The sequence below is a fragment of the Tupaia chinensis genome, unplaced genomic scaffold, assembly GCF_000334495.1.
Source record: "Tupaia chinensis unplaced genomic scaffold, TupChi_1.0 Scaffold000322_1, whole genome shotgun sequence".
NCBI classification, from domain to species: Eukaryota; Metazoa; Chordata; class Mammalia; order Scandentia; family Tupaiidae; genus Tupaia; species Tupaia belangeri.
Genome location: NW_006159816.1, coordinates 4,724,621 through 4,747,097, shown reverse-complemented (window position 1 = coordinate 4,747,097; position 22,477 = coordinate 4,724,621). Strand labels below are relative to the sequence as shown.

At 39.5% G+C, this 22,477-nt stretch overlaps 1 protein-coding gene across 1 annotated transcript; it reads right to left on the bottom strand.

The window, feature by feature from the left end:
• Positions 1-768: 768 nt before the first annotated feature.
• Positions 769-20,973, bottom strand: PRKRA (protein activator of interferon induced protein kinase EIF2AK2). Its single transcript, XM_006151657.2, is given in 8 exon segments — positions 769-1,441; positions 5,117-5,291; positions 9,400-9,494; positions 11,038-11,149; positions 12,759-12,837; positions 15,686-15,767; positions 20,063-20,232; positions 20,762-20,973. Coding segments are annotated over 8 exon segments (936 nt in total). The 5' UTR covers positions 20,827-20,973; the 3' UTR covers positions 769-1,283.
• Between the last annotated feature and the right edge of the window lie 1,504 nt (positions 20,974-22,477).

The window sequence follows — 22,477 nt, the reverse complement described above, 5'->3', positions numbered from 1 at the left end:
ATACTGTCCCAATATATTGTCTTTGAATATAGGATGTCCCAGAAAGGGTGAGCAGATGTAGTGGCTTTTTAGGACCTCAAATAAGTTAAATGAACTGGTTCTCTCTTATTATGGTATTCTCAAAGGATTTCAATCAGATATGATTAAAAAAAAACATATAGAACAGTACCTGTCATATACTTCCTTCTAGATGAATACTTGAGATGTCAAAACCGACTTTCATTCATAGCTTGCATCCCCTGTGAGGCTTTTCCTGAACGCTAGACAGGCATCAGACTTGCATTTAGTTCTCAAACCTAGTACTAGCTGGTGCTGACGAACAGAAGACTTGAAGTGCTACGAGATGATATATGGAAATATAAGAGGTTAAATTAAAATTTGTGAGACTTATTTCCTAACTTTTTAATCACTCATTGCTTTGTTTGGAACATACTTCTAACTAAATTGAGTGAACTGGAAAGATCTGATTTGGGGTGAGGAGGGCAAGTAATACTTCTAATGTTTTTTGAACTAATATATCTATAAATGATTGTGCCAAAGAAACACAATGTTGCATATGCTTAGCAAAAATAAGGAAATGATCATGCATATACTTAAAATTTTTGCTTAGATCATCATAGGCTTTTTTTTTTTTTAACTTTTGCCTTCCCAAAGTAAATGAGAGATACATAAAGAACATAACATCCACATTAAAATGTTACTCACAAGAAAAACAGGACTAAAAACAGGGCCACAGTCAAGTCAATTCTTTGATAAAATGAGCAGAACTCCATTATAACAACAGCTCTTTATTACATGGATCCAAATACACTGCAGACCAGTCATGTTCCCTGAAATTCAAAAATCACATCAAGAAAAGCCTGCTAGTACTGTCTCTCAACACTAATTCTAAAGGGCTTCTTTTGAATTCCTTTTATAAATCCTTACTCAAAGAAGAGTTTAAGCACCAGTAAGAAAGACTGTTGCTAGCTGTTTTATTTCATCATCGTCATCAACAAACATGCAGTTCCTTCCCTCATGTGTACAGTGCTGTAAAATGGGTGTTACTGTCCATCCTGTGGTACAAAGTTTATAAATACAATATACCAATACAAAGTTGAAGCCATTAAAAAGAGCTTAATAACAACTACCATGAGATAATTAAATCTGGAGTGTTGATGGAAACTGTGAGAGATTTAGAAACAACACACAAACTCAAACATTACTATGAATGTTTTACTTGGAAAGGGGCTAGACGGAAACTTCTTAAGTGCTACTGAAGGACTTTCTAAGTTGCTCCACGTTTACTTTCTTTCGGCTATGATCTTTAAATACTGCAAAGCATTGTGAGCTGCATCGCTTTGTGCATTGCCACAGGAGATACCCGAGCCATGACAGACTGTGATGGGACTGGTTGACAGTTCAGCAAGACATTGATACTGTCCGTTGGCACTCAATTCTTCTGTAATGACACATTTAAACATGATGATTAATGCTAAGTGCATACAAAGTAGATCATATGTAAAAACAACAACTTTTATTACTGCCTTTAAGTATCCACAGTGTACTACTCCACTTACTCATCATCTTGGTCACATTTGTGCAAATCAAATCAAACAAACAAACACCACCTCAGCTGTAGCTATAGTTCTCAAAACATACTGTGCTTCATACTCACCTCAGGAAACTTTAAAGAAATACAGATGTCTAGTCCTTGCTTTAGCCCAGTCATTAGAAATGAGGGTTGGAGGTTGAAGGTGGGTGATGCCTACATTTAATAAAACCCCCAAAGCAATTCCAATGTTGTTAGTTGGACAGTGTTTACAAATGACTGAACCTCAGCAACTTTCTTAAAAGGGCAAGGACCACTTGCTAGAGGACTGGAGAGATTCTATTTCCCACTGGGAAATAATTTGCAGTAGACATCTGAACCAGGAAATAACCTAATTCAGAGCAAGAGCTCCATGGTGCCTTCGTGTTCTTTGGTTATAACTTTGTGCAGTCTAGTTCTCTATGAGGGGACTTCAAAAGGTCTGCAGGAAAATGGAATTAAAAGATAAAAATAAAAACATGAACTTAATTTTCAACACAAGCTCCATCAAGTTCAAGACATTTCTGTAAGATACCATTTAATTTATCTCCAAAGAACGAAAGGTCCTAGGAGTTAAACTATGTCAATGCAGACTTAAGGTTAAGAAATAAAAAGAAATCAGGAGTCAAATCTGGACTATAAGGTGGATGCCTAATGATTTCCCACAGAAACCCTAAAAAAATTGTTCTTGGTTAATGAGAAGAATGAGCAGAGGCCTTGTCATTGTGGCAAAGGACTCTGGTGAAGTCTGCCACAAATTTTTCTGCTAACGCTTCAGCTAAATTTCTCTAAAACACTCTCATCTCTCATAATAAGCAGGTCTTACTATTCTTCAGGCCTCCAAAAAGTGAAAATGCAAAATGCCTTGAGCATCTCAAAACACTGTTGCCATGACCTTTGTCTTGGACTAGTCTGCTTTTGCTCTGACCGCACCACTTCTGCCTCTTGGTAGCCACTGTTTCCATCATACTTTGTCTTCAGGATTGTAATGGTAATGCCATGTGTCGTCTCCTGTTACAGCTCTTGGGAGAAATGCTTCAGAATTTTTATCTCACTTGTTTAAAATTTCCATCAAAGGCCTTCGCTGTCTGTAGCTGATCTGAGCACAACACTTGACACTCATAGAGCAGAAAGTTTGCTCAACTTAATTTTTCAGTCAGAATTGTGTCAGCCAAAAACCAATCACAATGTCTATGGTGCTGGCTACTGTCTCTGCTGTGAATCGTTGGTCATCTTCAATTAGGACACAAACAAGATTAATCTTTTCCTTGCAAACTTACACAGATGATCTGCTGTTGCACTTGTTATCTTCAACACTGTCTTGTCCATTATTAAAACATATTATCTATTTGTATACTGATGATTTCTTTGAGACACTGTCCCCATACATTTTTCATAAAGCATCAATATTTAGCCATTCTTCCACTCAAAATTCACCATGAATTTGATGTTGGTTTTTGCTTCAATTTTAGCAGAACTGATGTTTTTCTGATAGAGGCTCTTTACAAACTGAGGTCTTACCCGTCTTAGTGCCTCAAACTAGATTACCATCGGATAAGTTGTAACAGGTCAGTATGAGTTCATTTTGGTGCAAAAAACAATGTTTTTTAATCCAGTATAATTTTTCATAGTATGCATTTTCCAAAAACTTTTGAAGAACCCCTCATGTTTATATTGTATATGGGTTATGGTTTTAAAACAATACCTGAACTCAGAAAGAAGTGTCTTTCTCATTAACTGATAAGTCACTCTTACTATGAGACTACTGAAATGAAGCAAAGGGAAAAGCTGAAACAGGAGGGGTATGGTTTATTTATAATGGTCAGAGTGGAAAATATCCAGATACAATGGATTAGCGAGTGGGTGAAGAAACTTTCTATTTCTACCATCTAGATTTTTTTTCTTTTTAATTGAGGTAAAATTTTACCTAATATAAAATCAGCCAATTTAAAAAAATTGTCAACGGGCATGTACACTTGGCAAGAGACAGAGAGAGGGAAAGTGAAAAACACCGCTCGTGGGGAATGATAATCTCTCAATTGCTTCTCCTCCATTTCTTCCTCCTTTTGAGATTGTGGGCACGCACAAACACATGACCAGTGTGTTTTTCAAGACTCCAGATGGGGGTTTGAACTATGCAAAATTGGCCATATGGGCTCTAGCTGCTTTGACCACCATACTACCAACTGGCCCCCCCAAAATTAACCATTTTAAAGTGAAAAATTGACTGGCATTTAGCACATTCACAATTTGTACAACCACTACCTTTATCTAGTTTCAAAACATCTTCATTATCCCAAGAGGAAATCCCACATCCACTAAGCAGTTCCTTTCCATTCTCCCCTTCCCCAGACCCTAGTAATCACCAACTTTATGTTCTGTCTTTGTGGATTAAACTATTCTAGTTATCTCATATAAGAGGAATTTAGGGGGCCAGCAGGTAGCGTGGTGGTTAAGGGTGCTGGACTCCCATATGGCCAACCATAGTTTAAGTCCCAGACCTGGTGGCTTGCTTTCTTACTTTTCCTCTCTCTTTCTTATTCTGTCCTTCCCTGGTCAAATTAAAATACATAAATAAAGTTAAATAAAATAATTCTTTATAAACAGAAGAATTTAATAATATGTAATCATTTTTGCCTGGCTTCTTTCAGGTAGCATGTTTTGAGGTTCATCCATGCTGCTGCATGTATGAGAACTTCATTCCTTTTTATGTCTAAATAATAATCCATTGTATTTATACTCCACAACTGATCCATTCCTTAGCTAATGGACATTTGGGGTGTTTTGCCTCTTGTGAATAGTGATACTATGGACATGTGCATACAAATATTTGCTGAATACCAGTTTTCAGTTATTTTCATCATGTATCTTGGTCAAATGGTAAAAGTCACTTGAGAAACCAAAAAACTCTTCCCCTGTGGCTAACCCAGTTAATATCCCCATTAGCAACGTATGAGGTTCCAGTTTGTGTGCATTTTTGCCAACACTAGCAATTTTCCATTTTCTTGAGTACAATCATCCTAGCAGGTGTGAAGTGGTACCTCATTATGGTTTTGATTTGCATTTCCCTACTGATTGAAGATGTTTTCTCATGCTTGTTGGTCATTTACATTAGAAATGTCTTTCCATCTGCCAAGCTACCCATTAGGGCTAGTTTGACAAAAAGGCCCTAGCTTTATCTGCTGGGATTCTTTCTAATCACATCTACCACTGACTAGATATGTGATCTTAGGCTAGTTTCACAACCTTTTTGTGCCTTACTTTCTTTACTTATAAATAAGGATAACAGGACTTCATAGAACTAGTGTGAGGATTCAGTTAGTAGGTAAATGTCATATCCTTAGAACAGTACTCAACACATAGTAAAACTCTACAAACCTTAGCTATTGTTGTTTTTAAAATTATTACAACTCTATAGATGTTACTATTACTACTATCCACAAGAATGGGATGTATCTATTATGGTAATTATAAATAGTTAGAATTCCCAATCAATGTATCAAATTATAGCAGAAATTTTTGTTTCTCAAATAAAAATAATCATACCTATATCCAAATATGTTATATTAAAACCTTGCTCCTTGGCAATTTCACTAAGCAGCTGGATATAATCTGTATTTGGAATACTAAGGAGGCTTCTTTTCAGTAAGTTGATCTTTTCACCAGAAGAATTCCTCAAGGAATGCCAAGTACATCCTAAAGAATGCCCTACTACATTTGTCTGGAAAACAGAAAGGAACATTTAGACTCTTAAATGGGTTCTAACACCAATATCAACATAACTAAAAATAATTGCTAAACACTACTATTTAATACTTTATAAAGCATGTTCAAATGGATACCACTCGTTTAACTTTCCAATTTAAACTAGACAACACTAACAAGTATATACGCTTAGCAAATATCATGACATTAAAAAAAGATGCACTTATAATAATGTATTAGGAGTATTTATAAATCTTTTGTACAGCACAAAGGCTTCTCAGATGGTCACATTAGGAGGTGAAAGGTGTATGAGAGCACCATAAGCAAATTACTGAATAATTGAATTTGCATAATGGAGCAATTTACAATTAAAATATGAAATAATTTTCAATGGAACAGTTTTTCCATTTTAAATATATAGTCACTATATATAATATTGTAAGTCAGTATAATGGAGCTGTAAAGCAGGGGGGATAAAAAGGTAATATGTGCAAGTTAAGTTTACAAACAAGTCTTTCAAATGAGTGGCAGGATGTCAAAAAAATTCTTATCAGACTATATCTCAGAACCCAAATGAGCTTTTTTTCTTGTTTTCTTTTTCCTTTTCCTCTTTCTTATTCACCCCTATATCCTGCCTATTCTGTCTCTGTTCCTAAAATGTTTTACATTTCCATGTTAAGTGTATGGTTCTCAAATTTCATTAACATATGCCATTAATGAAAACAACTACTCTCTGAAATAAGTAGGGCAGTCATCCTCAGTCTTATTGTCTACAATATACCAAGTAGATAAAAGAGGCTGTCTAAAAGATCCTAAGGATGGCCATGATAGAGAATTGTAAGTTGTTAAATTTACTGAATAAATATTTACATTTATTGAACTTCGAAAAAATATTTAAATCAAAGTTCATTCACATGGGGAAAAAATACACACATTAGGACATATAATGAAGGCTTTCTTCCTTACCATCCCTTCCCTGAAGACTTCTGCTCTACTCTCCAGAGACACTTACTAAACATTTCTTTAGTATCCTTCCATAAATGTTCTGTGGCACACACATGCACATAACTCTTTTGAACAAAAAACAACAGCTTGCACTTCCTTATCATCTTCACTTTTTCCCATCAGCACACCTATATGCCCTACGTATTTATCTTGTCCTCCAACTAAGAGCTTTAGACCATTTCTGGTTTCTTGCTTTTAATGATGTTGTATAAATACTCTTTTGCATTTGGATGAGTTTCTCTGTAGAATTCTAGAAGGGGAACTGCTAAAACATGTATGCTTTTAATTTTGTTAAGTTCTTTTCTTTTTTTAAAGAGAGATTTTTGCTATAGGCTGCGTGCCCTCACTGGAGACAGAGAGAGAAAGCAAGAAATTACACACCATGGGAATGGTCACACTGCAATTCCTTCTCCATTCTCCTTTTGGGATCTTGGGCATGCATTCCTGTCACTGTTAAGTATTTCTAAACGGATTTTCATTCCCATTGCCATTTAGATGGTGCTTTGTTTTTTCATATTCTTTTTTTTTTTAGAGAGATTTTTGCTATAGGGCACGTGTGTTTGCCAGAGAGACAGAAAATGGAAATCACTCCCCACCCCTGGTAGATGACCACGCCGCAATTCCTTCTCTTCCATTCTCCTCTTGGGATTCTGGGCATGCATACACATGCTCCCAGCATGAGTTTCCAGCTGCTGGGTCTGGGATTCGAACCGCAGTCTGCCATGTTGGAGTCCAGCGACATAACCATTAATACCATTTGCTGGCTCCTCTCATAGTCCTTCTAATACTAGGTATTGTTAAGCTTTGTGGTTTTCTGCCTCCCCGAAAGGTGAAAATATATTATCTTGCGTGAATGAGGCTGAACACTTTTTTTCTTTAATCATTTGTATTTCTTGTACTGTGTTTTTCATTGATGTGTAAGAGTTTAATATGCAGTGTTGAAAGTTTCTGTATAGTTACATGTTAAAAGTATTCCCGTTTTGTTTTTATTTTGTTGATTTTATTTACAGATTGATTTGCTACGTAGGTTTTACGTAGGCACATTTAAGAAACTTGTACTTTAGGGGCTGGCAGGTGGCATGGTGGTTAAGGGGGCTAGAATCCCACATGACCAACTGTGGTTTGAGTTCCAGACCTGGCAACTTGCTTTCTCACTTTCTCTCTCTCTCGTCAAAATTAAAATAAATAAATGAAGTTAAATAATTCTTAAAAAAAAAAAAAAAAAAAGGACACTTGCACACTGACCTTCTAGGTTTTACGTTATGCTTAATAAGCCTGTCCGCAAGTTAATACTTTTAAATCGGAAAGCTCTGGGGCCAGCAGGTGGCATGATGGTTGAGGCACTGGATTACCACATGGCTGACCACAGTTCGAATCCTGTACCTGGTGGCTTGCTTTCTCACTCTCCTTCCCCTTCTCTCTCTCTCTCTCTCTCTAGTCAAAACTGAAAAATGATAACAAATAATTTTTTTAAAAAAAGGAAAGCTCTTCCATGTTTTTAAAACATTGTTTTAATCCTTATGCTCAAATCTTTGATCCCTCTGAAACTTATTTTGGTGTAAGGACTAAGTATCAACCTAAAACACATCATACACACACACACACACACACACACACACACGCAAATATATTTACACATACACCCTCTCAAATGTGACTGTAAGGTATTTCCACGTCATTATATAATAATTCATCCTCTCACTCACTGAATTGTACTATGACCATTGCCACCTACTATGTTTATATATGAATCAGCATCTACACCTGATGATCTTTTCTATCTTCTGTCTATTCCTATACCAGTCACCTGTTATAATGGCTATAGTTTTATATGTTTTATTCTCTGGTAGGACATCATCCCACCCTGGGTCCCCTACTCTTCCTTTCCATTTTTCTCAGCTATTTTTAATTGGAGGGTTTGTTTTTCCAGATAAAGTTAGTAAAATTTTTATTAAGATCCAAAATGAATTCTGGTAGATTTTGACTGAGATTTCATTACATTTTTATACACTTACAGTACTGATTCTCTTTACTGTTCTTCTCAGATTAAAATTCTTTAAGGCCTTTGTAATGCTCTCAGGAAAAAGTTCAATCTCAGTAACAGTCTTTTTTAAGATTTAATCCTTCTTGACCCTTCTGGCCTCATTGTTCGACGTTTCTTCTCTGGATACCATGAGCTAGACACACCAAACTACTTAGGGTCCCTAGGATGCATATGATATTTTCACTCCTGGGGCTTTGCATATACTCTCTTTTCTCACCAGAAGTCTTTCTCTTATTCTTGTCCTGTACGTGTCACCTTAAATATTACTTACTCCTGGAATCCTTCCTGAATCCTCTACCCTCGGTTAGATGCCTTCTCCTATGTTATCACATCACCCTCTGTAAGAACCTGTCTGTAGAGTTCTGTTTTCTCTTTCAGTAGGGACAGAGTTTATAAGTCTGCTTATTCATCGTGTATACAAATACTAGTATAAACTGACTAAATGTTTATTGAGCGAAGAAATAAATGAACAAAAAAGGGATGGAAATGTATTGTCACTTTGAAGCAAAAATGGCACTACAGGCTTACTACTTTTAGGTTCCATTCTATTGTTCTGAATTTGTTTCTCCCAATCGTTCGCTCGCTCTCTCTCTCTCTCTCTCTTTCTTTTCTTTTTCTAAGGTTTTTGCCATAGGGCACATGTGCTTGCTGGAGACAAACAGAGAGAGACAGTGAGAGGGAAAGTGAGAAATCACTGCCCCTGCCCCTCCAGGAGGGATGGTCATACCGCAATCTCTTCTCCATTTCTCCTCCTGGGATTTTTGGGCATGCAGAACAAGTGGACACCATGACTGTCAAGACATCAGGTCTGGGACTCGAATTGCAGTCAGCCATATGGGACTCCAGTTCTTAAACTATGACACCATCTGCTTTCCCCTCCCAATCTCTCTTACCTGTCAGTTCTGTGGCCCTGGGTTACATGCAGCAAACAGTTAAACTTGGCATAGTGTAAAATGAAGAGTTTTTTTTAAAAAAACTACAACTCTGAAGTGTCCATATGATAAGAAATCAAGCAAAGTTTGTTACAAAAGATGCTTAATCATATTAACATCATACTTGTCTAATTATTACTCACTAAAGAAATGTGGTTCTCTGGAGATAAATTACTAAATTTGGCAAGAAATTTCTCAGCAGCATTTCTCTTGGCTTGTTTTTTGGATGCCCCTTTTCCTAAATGAAAAAAAAAGAAATGACAGATTTCAAAAAGAAAGTAGTGTCCATAGAAGATGATCAAACACAGAGGTTGATCAAATGTATAAAGTGCCATGTTTAATAAAAGAACAATCTCATAGTTTCTACATACTAAACTATTTTCTTTCTTTTCTAAGAATGATTTTAGTTAACTTTATTTAGTTATTTATTTAAATTTTACCAGAGAGGGAGAGGGTGGGTGAAAAAGTGAGAAAGCAAGCCACCAGGTCTGGGACTTGAACTGTGCTTGGTCATGTGGGAGTCCAGAATCCTTAACTACCATGCCACCTGCTGGCCCCTATATTAAAATTAAACTATTTTCTAACTGACCTAATATCTTTGTTTGAGGGCTTCATATAGCTATTATATCTTACATTTTTAAAGGCATTTCTTTTCCTTAACAGTTTTCTTCTAATAGTCATACTTTGTTAATCCTGATCAATTGTTCAAATTTATCAAAATACATTTGAATTCCAATATCTATCTCTCAATATCTATTTCCTGTTTATAATGTTTTTTATAATTATTTTTAACTTTATTTATTTATTTATTTTAATTTGACCAGAAAGGGACAGAGAGCGAGAGAAAGAAAGAGAGAAAGCAAGCCACCAGGTTTGGGACTCAGACCGTGGTCAGCCATGTGGGAGTCTGGAGCACTTAACCACCATATCACCTGCCAGCCCCTTGCTATAAACTGACAAATGTATGGAATTCCATTCTTAACAGGAATAAGAAGGACACAGGAGATGTGGAATTGAAAGCCACCATGACTACCTAATTCCATGCTTTTGTTTTGTAGATTTAAAAACGGAGGCCCAGGGAGATTAAGTAACTTGCTTCACAAGGTCTGCACCAAGGAAGGAAGCTGAGGTCACTGCTTTTTGGCCCACACTCCTCCCATGGGCAAACATTTGCCTGTTGCTTGAAAACAGTATCTAGCTAAAGTAAAAATCCTACTTTAGCCCCTTCAAAAATGACAAAATATGCCAGAAAAATTAACATAGGAATTCTCACTAGTACCTTCTAAAGCAACCACTTTTTCTCATAGTTTGTCATTTATAACATAGAAGTCACAATAACTTAAAAAATATTTTCTACTTTATTTTTATCTCACTGTAAATTTTTTTGGCATCTAGTCTCATTAATCATCTCATTTTGAAATGTAATCTTCCTCTAGCTCTACCTTCTAGAAGAGTTGTTGAAGCTCCAAAAGATTTACTATCGCCTTTTCTTCACAGTGAATTTCTTTTAAGTCACTGATACGTCAATGAAAACTGCTGAAAGTATAGAGCCAATACACTGTATTTCCATTAACAAACCATGCTTTAGAAAAATACAAAATTAAGAAGTGTGTAAGTATTCTTCAGCTAAGTATTTACTTAAGTTTAACCTCAGAAAGTTAGACAGTAGAACGTATACTATTTTTCTCTCCAGAGAAATATGTGAAAAGATATTACAACAGAAGTTTCTATGGTCATTCATTAACTGAAGCATTTAGGATGCCTTTAACAGAAATAAGTACCAGTTTCCACAAAGGACTCCAGCCTGCAGATTGTGGTATATTCTCTCTTATGAGCAGGTCCTCCCTCCTGGGATTATTCAGGAAGTCTCCAGCCATGATGAATAGCCAGTTCCTATAAAATTAAAATGAAACTTGAATACTGACTTTAACTTGGCAATGGTTCAGTCACATAAATTATGTTCTTTCTTGATTTGATCCCATTTCTATGTTTAAAAGAATAATGTTATTCTGCAATGGAAAAATGAGGGGAGACTGCATTCTCTATAGATATTCTCATGTATCTGTATGTCAAAATACCAAAACTGAAGCAGTTTTGTGCTATGAATGGCATTCTTTCCTTAAGCCACAGGAAACTGACATCAAGTTCAACTGCAAGGACAGGCTACTACCACCCTCTCTGGGTATGTGAGGTTAAACGAGACACCAATAGGTCTCATTGCTATCAGTGCCTAAAGTCTTTTTCCCACTAGCTACAGACTTCTGCATTTGATGAAGAACAGAAATAGCAAATGGGGGGGGAAGGAGACCAGTAGGTGGCATGGTGGTTAAGGTGCTGGACACTCCCACATGGCCAACCATGGTTTGAGTCCTGGACCTAGTGGCTTGCTTTCTCACTTTCTCTCTCTCTCTCTCTGGTCAAATTAAAATAAACAAATGGATAAATTAAATATAATAATTTTTAAAAATATAGCAAATGGGGACATATCTGGAAAAGGCTGAGGACAGAAGATGAAGGAAACTATAAAAAAAATTCAGAGCAGAAAATACATCTAAGCACTGGTTGGACACTGGGAAGGGGAGTGGTCCAACAGAACACATGAATAATCTGCAAGAAGGATAGTCAACATGCAGAAATTCAAAGTTGAAAAAAATCCATCTAGATAAGCAAATAAGCAACTGCTTGCCTTTCCTTGTGTTAGTTACCCAATGTGGGCTCTTTATAGTCTTCTGTCTCAACTGAAGTAGAAAGAGATTTATCACAAGAGTTAGAAGTATTTTTTAAAGAAGATTTTTACTTTATTTTTAAGGCTGATTTCATTTAACTTTATTTATTATTATTATTTTTTTTTAAATTTGATCAGAGAAAGTGAGAAAGCAAGCCACTAGGCCCAGTATTTGAACCATGGTCAGACATATGGGAGTCCAGTGCCTTTAACCACCACACCACTTGCTGGCTCTAGTAAGAAGTATTTTTAAGGTATAGAATGTTCTACCCACATGTACTGAGGTTCTGTTGGTTTCAAATTAAAATTCCGTAAACCAAAAGCAATGAGTAGGAAAAAAATTTCAAGTAATCTCTGTAATATCTATTGATTACAATTTGAAAACAAAGTATTCTACTATCTTTTTTTTTTTTTTTAAGAGAGATTTTTTGCAATAAGGTGCATGTGTTCACTTGAGAGAAAGAGACAGAAAGTAAGAAATCACCCCCCAGGGGGGGATGGCCACACTGCAATCCCTTCTCTTCCATTCTCTGCTTGGAATTTTGGGTATGCACACACACAATACGCCTGGCTTGAGTTTTGACTGCTGGGTCCAGGACTCGAACCATGGATGGCTACATGGGAGTCTAAGTGACATAACCATTATGCCATCTGCTGGTTCCCAATATTCTGCTAGAGTATCTTTAAAATATGAATTCCTTGTGTCAGCCCATGATATCAACTTATAATTTCTTTTGTCAGTAGATAAAATACTAAGCATGGAAATCTGTGACTTACCTGTAATGAACCAATAGGATTAAGCTGGTTCTTTGGTTGCTTGGAAGGGTCAGGCATTGAGGGATCAGGAACTGCAAAACTAAACATTTTTTAAAAGTGTTATAAAGCAAAATAATTTGCCTGAAATTACTGAATAGATGGCAAGTACTTTCTATCTACTCCTCTAAGCCTTTGCTGCTGCCATTCCTTTACATGGAACACCCTTCTCTCCAAACTTTTCTATGGGAATCTATTCTATCAGTCATCTGAGGAGTAGCTCAAATGTCACGTCCTCTAAGAAGCCTATCCTTTTATCCCCATGGATCACAATCTCTTATTCCTTTGAGCCATTAAAATATTTGGTTTGATCCTTTCTTAAGGAAATTGTATTACTATGAATTATATATTCAACATACATGTGTAATTTGTTCATCCCTCACCTTACCTTTCTTCTGTCCAGACTGTGAACTCCTCATCATAGGATCTATGCATTTTATCTACGTAAGCTTTCTAGTGTTTTGTACATAATATGTACTTAACAAAAATATATTTAAAGTCTATTATTGTTTTAACTATACAAAAAATAAAGAATAACAATTAACCAGGAAATTTAGCCTGGTGACACAGATAATACAAATCATAAACATTGTGGTTTTGTTTTGTTTTTCTTAATTTGCTAGAGGGCACATGCAAGCGCTTGCTAGAAAGAGACAGGGAAAGGAACCAGCAGATGGCATAATGGCTATGTCACTGGACTCCCATGCAGTTGACTGTGATTCAAGTCCCGGACCCGGTGGCTTAAACTCATGCTGGGCACATGTGTGTGTACACGCCCAAGACCCCAGGAGGAGAATGGAAGAGAAGGGATTGCCACGTGGCCATCCCCTCGGGGAGGGGGGTGATTTTTCACTTTTTGTCTCTCTCTCTCTCTGTCTTTTTGGCGAGCGTGAGCACGCTACAGCAAAAACCTCTCCAAAAAAAAAAAAGACAGGGGAAAAGTGAGAAAGCATCCCCACAGGGGATGGTTATGCTGCAATACCTTCTCCTTCATTTCTCCTTTTAGGATATTGGGCATGTAAGCACAAGTGTCTGGTATGTTTTTCAAGCTGCCAGGTTCAGAACTCAAACCACACGGTTGGCCAGGCACCTTAACCATCAGATCACTAGCTGGCCCAAGAAATGTTTTTCTACCCAGATAACTATGGATGAGAGTTCTGTTTGATCTATCAGTTACTCAGTGCTAGGGTAATCCTCTAAGACTTATATGTATCCTGCATAAAATAGATAGTATACACAAGTCCAGTTTCATCATGAGGGGACTATAATTAGGGATAGGAAGAACAATCTTGTGTAGGTAGTTTGAAATTACTAGTTACTAGGGAGGTCAATGCCTATCATGGAACTAAGCAACATTCCAAGGTTACTACCACCTAGGCAAATGGAGAGGCATTTTTTCCATGACAAATGAGGTTGAGTTCCTGCCACTCCCTCACATTTCCAACTATCAGAATTTCAAGTCTTACACAGGCCAATGAGATATGAGTATTCACTTACAATGCTGCATGCTGAAGCTACCCAAATAATTGTGATGGAGAAGTGAGAAAGTCTTTGTATTAAATCAGGCCACTTTAGGCCAGACTACAGTTTAGTAATTCCCATCTTATCTGTCAAGAAGCACAAATACATAGTAAAATTTGTTAGCCTTTTCTGCTGACAAAGTGAAGTATAGAAAGGATACTCTTGTGTAGAAAGGACACTCTGTACACTCATTTCTACAAATGTACTCACTCAACATTTGAGTTGACCTTTAGGCTGCACAAAAATAGCATGACCATTAGCAGCAGGGAGAACTCGATATGAGCCATGCCATTTGGCATGTCCTGAAAGCTAGTTTAAACCAGTTATGCGTGACCCTAGGGAATCAAGTATCTGTGTATCCCAGGGATATATGAGGGTGATCCCAGGATATCTACAGGGTTACTATGTCACTGGTTAATTCTAATCTACCCAAAATGTTTAGAATGACTTAAAAAAGAAGTATTGCATGAAAACCTAAATACACCGCTAAACCCAAACCTTGCTATGGACCTCTGCTATCAGCTATGAACAGGTTCTACCAGCCTGTACTCTAGGCATGCTGGAACACACATAAAAATGTGAGGGTACATCATGCTCTACAAGTGTCCCAGTGGAAACCACAGAATACCCCCTTATGATATAAGGAGATGCTCTAGGACCATCCTCTCCAAAAGCCCCCAAAGTGGTAAAAGATTTTAACTTGGAAAGAAACGTCAGTAATTTACATACCACTTAATATTCTCATCTTTAGTACCTACTCTACAACAAAAGAAAATATTTGCCATTTTCTTCCAAATTAGAATTCGTAAAAAAGTACTTTTAGATGATCTTTTTCCAACTCACATCTTGATTTCCTCAGTGTATAATCAGTCTTAACACAGAATACTAATATTTCCCAAGAAATTCTAGTTTTCTACTAGTGCACCTTATCTCAGGAAAAAAAAAGTAAAGCCTTGTTCATCAGAGTCTAAATTTTTTTTAAGAATTATTTTTATTTTTAATTTTATTTATTCATTCATGTATTTTAATTTGACCAGAGAGAGACACACAGAAAGAGAGAGAGAGAGAAAGCGAGTATGCAAGCTGCCAGGTCCAGAACTTGAACTGTGGTCAGTCATGTGGGAGTGTCCAGCTCCTTAACTACCACGCCACCTGCTGGTCCCCCAGAGTCTTCATGTAACAGCTCATTTCTGGATTTAGTTGGATAAAGTTGTCTTTAATGGATGACAAGTTGTTATTAGAAAATAGGACTTGAGAGCTAAGATACTAATAACTGTTCACTTTGTTGTTTTTGTGAGCACATTCAAATTTTTAATCTTACCTCAGCCATGATATTTTTGAGCTGCAGAATACAAAGAAATTTAGCTCACCAAATACTTGCATTTGCTTTCAAAATGTTTATGGCAGCCTCTGCAGCTCTATGTTTCGCCAGCTTCTTACTCGTGCCTTCACCTAAATTTTGTTAAAAATAAAAAAATATTTCCTGTAAAAATGTCTGGCTTACGAAAACATGTTCACAATACAAAACATCACTACAGGTTTTATATATACACACTAAGTAATAAAAACATAAAATGCAGTTATATGCTAAAAGTATTCATCATATGAAATCAATACATTAAAATATAATTAAAGAGGAGCCACCAGGTGGTGTGGTGGTTAGAGTGCTGGACTCCCACATGGCCAAGCACAGTTTGAGTCCCAGACCTGGCAGTTGGCTTTCTCACTTTCCTTCTCTCTCTCTCTCTCTCTCTCTCTCTGGTAGAGGACATGCCCTATGGCAAATTAAAAATTAATAATAAATAAAATTAAATAAAAAATAATTAAAGAATTCTAGGGGTCAGCAGATGGTGTCTCGGTTATGTCGCTGGATTCCCACAAGGCCAACCGTGGTTCGAGTCCTGGACTCAGTGGCTTCAAGCTCATGCCACGTGTGTGCGTGTGTGCCCAAGATCCCAGGAAGAGAAGGGATTGTGATGTGGCCATCCTCTCTGGGGGTGATTTTTCACTTTCCCTGTCTCTGTCTCTCTCCTGCGAGTGCATGCACTCTAAGACAAAAACCTTTCCTTTTTTTTTTTTAAGAAAAAGATGCTTTATGTATTTTGCATACCTATAAAAATCCTGGCTATTTCTACTCATATTACATATGTTTACTGCATTAAATAATAATAAAGTAGACTATGTCGCATCTGCTGAGAAACCCAACTTTGTATTTCATTCTTCCCTTATTCTGGAGAGAAATAAAATTTTTCTCCAACAAATAAGCTTCCCGGTTAAAGGAGTCACTTACAGCCGAACTTGCAGCAAAATGCACACTGTTTCATTCTGATGGCATCTCTTATACTGGATCAAACCTTTACAGTAGGCTAAGCTGCCACGACTCTCTGCTGGGCACAGTGGGAAGGGTATACATACAGAAGAAGATAACTTATGCCATTTATCTTTCATAAAATTGTATCCTTTACATGGGACGATAAGGAGGTGCTGGGGATAAGACTGCTGCCTAAATTTCAGTAAGCAATTACATCGGTAAATGGTAAATTCAATCTTTTTTTCCTTCTAATTTCATACAATGTCTTAAGAACGACCCTCAAGTGGCATAGGATGCATAGCCTTTTTTTTAGAATACATGTGGAAAGAGACACAGTGAGAGGGAAAGTGAGAAATTACTTTCCAGGGAGGATGGCCATGCTGAATCCCTGGGATTTGGAGCATGTGTGCACATGTGCCTGGAGTGATTTTCAAGTCGCTAGGTCTGGGACTCAAACTACAGTACCACGTAGGAGTCTAGTGCCTTAACCACCACGCCACCAGCTGGCCCCTATCCAATAACTTGATATTAGAATTATAGCAAGGAACTGAACACAGTCTCTGCCTCTGGAGCTGATAGCCTAGTGTGGGGTTTTGTCCGCTACTGGACATCTGATGTGCAAAAAGTTACACATTATAACAAGCCTAAGCACAGGTTGTAGGAAGGGAGCACACAAAAGTGGCTGCTCTTCTACCCTTGGTAAGCATTTAGGAAGGAAGAAATAAGTCAATGGAGACCTAAAAGATGAGTGAAAGCCAGCAAAATAAAGACACCAGGGGGATTTGGAAGAATATTTCAGGCAGATGAAAAGTACCTGCAAAGATTCACAGACAGCAGAGCATGATTCTGTTCTCAGGAGCCCAAGCATAAGAGTTTGAGGGCAAGAATTTAGAGATAAAAAGGTTAGAGAGCTGGGCCTTGGGGGAAGAGTTCAAAAAGTATAATAAGTGTTTTTCAAACTTCAGTGTACATGGGAATTTTGTTAAACCATATACTTTGATCCCACACATCTAGGACCAACAGATAGTCTGCATTTCCACCAAGTGCCCAGATTATAACAATGTTGCTATTGACTGTGGTTTAACAAGCAAGGTTCTGGGAACCAGCAGTTAGCATAATGGCTATGTCACTGGACTCCCATGTAGTTGACCGCAGTTCGTGTCCCGGACCTGGTGGCTTAAAACCCACGCCGGGCACGTGTGCATGCATGCCCAAGATCCCGAGAGGAGAATGGAGGAGAAGGGATTGCAGCGTGGCCATCCCCTCTGGGGGGGGGGATTTCTCGCTTTCTGTCTCTCTCTGTCTGTCTGGCAAGTGCACGCGCCCTATAGTGAAAAAGCTCTCAAAAAAAAAAAAAAAAAAAAGGCAAGGTTCTAAACTGTGTTTATCCAGAAAGTAAAGGAGAAACCTCTGAACAAATTTTTGTTTTTTAATATTTTTGCTATATGCCACATTCACTCACAAGAAACAGAGAAAGGGAAAGTAAGAAATCACCTTCCTGGTGGGGGGGAAGGGCCACACCGCAATCCCTTCTCCTCCATTTTCTTCTCAGGATTTTGGGTGTGCATGCGCACACCCATGTGCCCGGCTTGATTTTCAAGCTGCCAAATCCAGGACCTGAACCACCAACGGCCATGTGGGAGTCCAGCGCCTTCACCACCACACCATCGGCTGGCCTCCTGAGTGGATTTTAAGAGGAAGAAACATTTGAGTGCCACAAAACCACTTTAGTTGTCTTTTGGAGACCAGATGAATTATAAAATTGTAGTTATAATCCAAGTAAGAGATGACAGTGGCCTACATAATGGCAAAGGGAAGAACAAAAGCAGATTGATTCAACAGATATTTAGGATTAGGGTTTAATGACTGGATGGATGGAGGGAGGGGGACAGGAAACAGTTAAAATGAGAAAATCCCAATTTCTGAGCAACTGGGTAACTGTAGTACTTTTACAGAGAAGGGGAATGCAGGGGGAATGAGTTGGAGGGAAAAGATGAATTCAGCCGGGGATAATGAGAGACAGGTGCCTTTGCGTCACCTAAGCAAAGATACTCAGCAAGCACGGGCTTATCCACTGTTCCGTAACTGGGTCTGGGTTGAAGATCTTACGATTATTAACCTTGAGATAGTATCTGAAGTCATGTAGCCAGATAAGCTGGCATGGGAAGATAGGCAGTATGAGAAGGTCCTGGTTACAATATATGTAAGGGAAAAAGGCTTTTTCTTGAATTTTCACTGAAGACTTAAAAATTGACCTGGTGAAGTAATGTTGACCCTGTGCTTCACATGAGGAATCTGCTAGCCAGCACCTACAACCCACCTGCCTTACAGAGACAAAAATTTTCAAAAACATTTTTTTTCTCAAGAATCATGTATCGTATTATTTTAAAATTTGACCAGAGAGAGAGAGAGAGAACAAGGGAAAGTGAGAAAGCAAGACGCCAGGTCTGGGACTCAAAGTGTGATTGGTCATGTGGGAGTCCAGCGCCTTAACAACTATGCCACCTGCAGGCCCAAAATTTTCTTAAAGAGGGTCCAATGAAAATAGGACTCTCAATTTCCAAGAAGTATGAATAAATGATGCCTTTAGATCACCAGATGTTGGAACTTCTGCATTCTTACTAAATATTTTTCTTGGGCTTCTACCAAATTAAGTTCAGTATTCACTATTTTTTATTGGCAATGAAATAGGTATATAAGAAAATTAGTGTCCATATTTACAGACAGCTTCAGTGATTATTTAAGTTCATAGACCAAAATAAGGCTTGAGTCTAAACTCTGAAACTCCCTTGCCATATGAGTGAGAATTTTGAAAATTCATTGCTATGTGACCTTCAGTACAAGTTATTCATAATCTCTCTGAACTAAACAGTTTTCTCTTGTGAAAAAGGGGGATACAATCTTACAGCAAATATCTACCTTTTCAGTAAATAGAAACTGCTGTGCAAGGAGCCTTCTGTCTTCCTCATTTTGATTGGATAATCAAGAACCATACAGTAGACAAAAAGTGCCAAGGGAGTCCTCCATACAGAGAAGGGAGAAGCTCAGAAAATTCTGGGGTTACACCTCCTGGCATCTGCCATCATGTATGAAACTATGCAACTTGACAGCACTACTGACCCAGTTAGGACGCTCCAAGACTCTTTCTCACGTCTCCATAATTCTTAGAAGAACCCTAGGAACATTCTAGGGTAGGAGAGGAGCCTTGCGGAATGCCTGGATAACTTTTTAGTTTATGACCTTGTTGGTGGCTGGGGAAGAGAAAAGTAGGGATAAAGTTGGAAAAGTCCTAATAACTTTGAGATGAGAGGTCTGTTTCCGTGCTTGCTCCTCACAGGTATCCGTGGCAAAAAGGGCACTATTCCGAACTGAAAAGCAACTTATTAAGACTTGACCGCCAACCCCCAAGGTTATGCCAGTCACTGTGTATACCGACCTGTGCAGGTTACATCACCAACGGTTACTCTGAAGGTGAAAGTGGGCACCTGTACTTGCACATCGGACCTTTCGCATTCGTAAACTGGGATGTTCTTGGTCTTCATGCCATATTCGTGCAATACCTGAATTGGTGTTTTCCCTGGCTTAGCTGTTATCATCTTCCCCAGACTGCAAACAGAAAAAGGTGTGCTTTGCATGCTAAACCGACAGGGATGCAAAAGCATATAGAAGCCAATTTTGACCGCCACTAAGGGGGAGGCGCCATAGTGGCGGCCAGGGCTAGGGCTGGCGAGGCCTGAGCGCACCTGTCTCCCCGCTGCGGCAGTCACCAGGCAGGGGCGAGCTGGGTAAGGGAAGTCGTTAGAGAGACAACTTGAATTCGGGTAGCAGGTATTTTCAGGGGAACAGGAGGCCACGGAACCTCATTCTCTCAGGACCAAGCCCACGACCCCTTTCCAAGAGCAGAGACCTCCTACCACTCCAGCCCACTCAGCTCTTCTCCCCAAGCCACCAGAGGGGCGGGGCCCCGCCGCAGACCCCGGCCCAGCGCAGCTAAGAGGGCGGAGCCGAGAGCCCGCAGTCACAGGGGCGCCGGGAAGGGGCTTTACCCAGAATGCCGCGGGAGAGTCGGCTTTCTGGCCGCAGCGTTTGCTGCCCACCACTCCCGGCCCTGCGGCTCGATTGCCCCGGCGCTAACCTGAAGGTCCCGCTGTCCTCGCGCTCCAGCGGCGGGGCCTCGGCGCGATGCCTACTCTGAGACATGACGAGAAGGGGCGGCTTGGAGGCGGGAGGAATAACGGTGTAGAGCGACGTCCTTGCTCCCCGGGTCGGCGGGTCCCGGTGAGGAGCACTCCAGCGCCACAGCCTCCTCCAATTCCCCCCTCTCTACCCTGATTGCGTTCCTTCTACGAAGGGGGTGGGCGGGGGCAGAGGCGGGGCCTCGGCGCGGTAGTCCTGGCCACGCCCCCTCGCTGCTCCCGCTCTGGGCCCTGATCTGTTTGGCTCCGCCTTTGTTCCAGGCCCCGCCTCTTCTCCCTGCCCAGCTCCGGCCCTTGGCCCCGCCTTCGGCTCTCGGCCCCGCCCCTTTCCCCTGCCCCGCATCCAGACTCCGCCCCCTCGCTGTCCTGGCTCTTTCCAGCTTTCTCCCGCAGGTGCCCTCTCTGTCTGCTCCTGGCACCGCCTCTCTCTCTCTCTCTAAGGCCCTACCCCGCCAACCTTCCAGCTGTCCCCAGTTCTGGCCTTTACCCTGCTCTTGCTTTCTGTGGCTTCTCAGTACCGGGCCTCGCTGGCCCTTGCCCATCCTCGGTAACTCGGCTCTGCGCTGTTCTTTCTCCTTAGAAGGAGGCTGTTTCTTGCTGGGAAAAAAAGCTTGTCCGAGGTGGGCCTGGAATGCCTGAAGCTCAGCTCTTTTTTTGAGGGGAGGAGAGATTGGGGGCTGAGTCACTTTAAGAAAATTCCGAGTCCCCACCCGGCCTGTCCCGCGTTTTCAGTGCTCCAAGGGCTGCGGCGGGTTCTCCAGGTCCCCGAGCCCTGCTTGGTGGAGCAGGTGGGAACGTCCGGAGACTCCTCCTCTCTCGCCCTGCGGTTTCTTTGTCTATTCTAGGCATTGGTCGCGAGATGAGCGCTGACCCCTCGGATCCCAGCAAGGAATGTTAGGTATAAACAAAGGCCTTTCGGTGGTCCTGATACCGAGCAAACGCAGTTTCTGCAAACCTGTTGTCAGGTGTAATAGTATTTGGATGCCCAATTTTGGTGGAGGTCAGACAGTGACATTAGATGTCGTGTGGTCTCTAGTAGTTTGCTAGCTATTTGCAGAAATTCCTCCGGAGTATACTAGATGTTCTGGATGATTGCCTTACACAATTCTTTTTGCACAAAGGAACATTATTGTAATTTATTATTTGGTTGCATGTGACTCCTGTATACAAGCAAGTGAAAAGACGTTCAGAATCTTACTAAGTTAATTTCTATTATTTGAGGCTTAAGTTAAGCCTATTATCTCCTCTTTCCCCATGTATGTGTGTATCAATTACTATCCACCAGTATTACATCTTAATGAGTATCTCATTGAAAGGACCACATAGCCAATATTTCAAAATGTATTGATGTCTGCAGAACACCTGTGGCAATATTTTGGAACTTGGATTAGTTTCTAAAATTTATATCTAGCCACGTAACTACATAAAGCAAACCTGTAACATTATGTAGCTTTAAAAATAAGTTTGAGTAACCAGAGTAATAAACTGATAAAAAGAAAACAAATGCAGAACTCTGTTTCAAAGAGATGTCAGTATGCCCAGTTTCAGAGTAAGAGACCACCACATAATAGTTTATACACTGATTTATATGTAATGAGGATTTTAGTGTTTCACAAAAATCTACATGCAATTGTTTTCCATACTCTGTGAATATA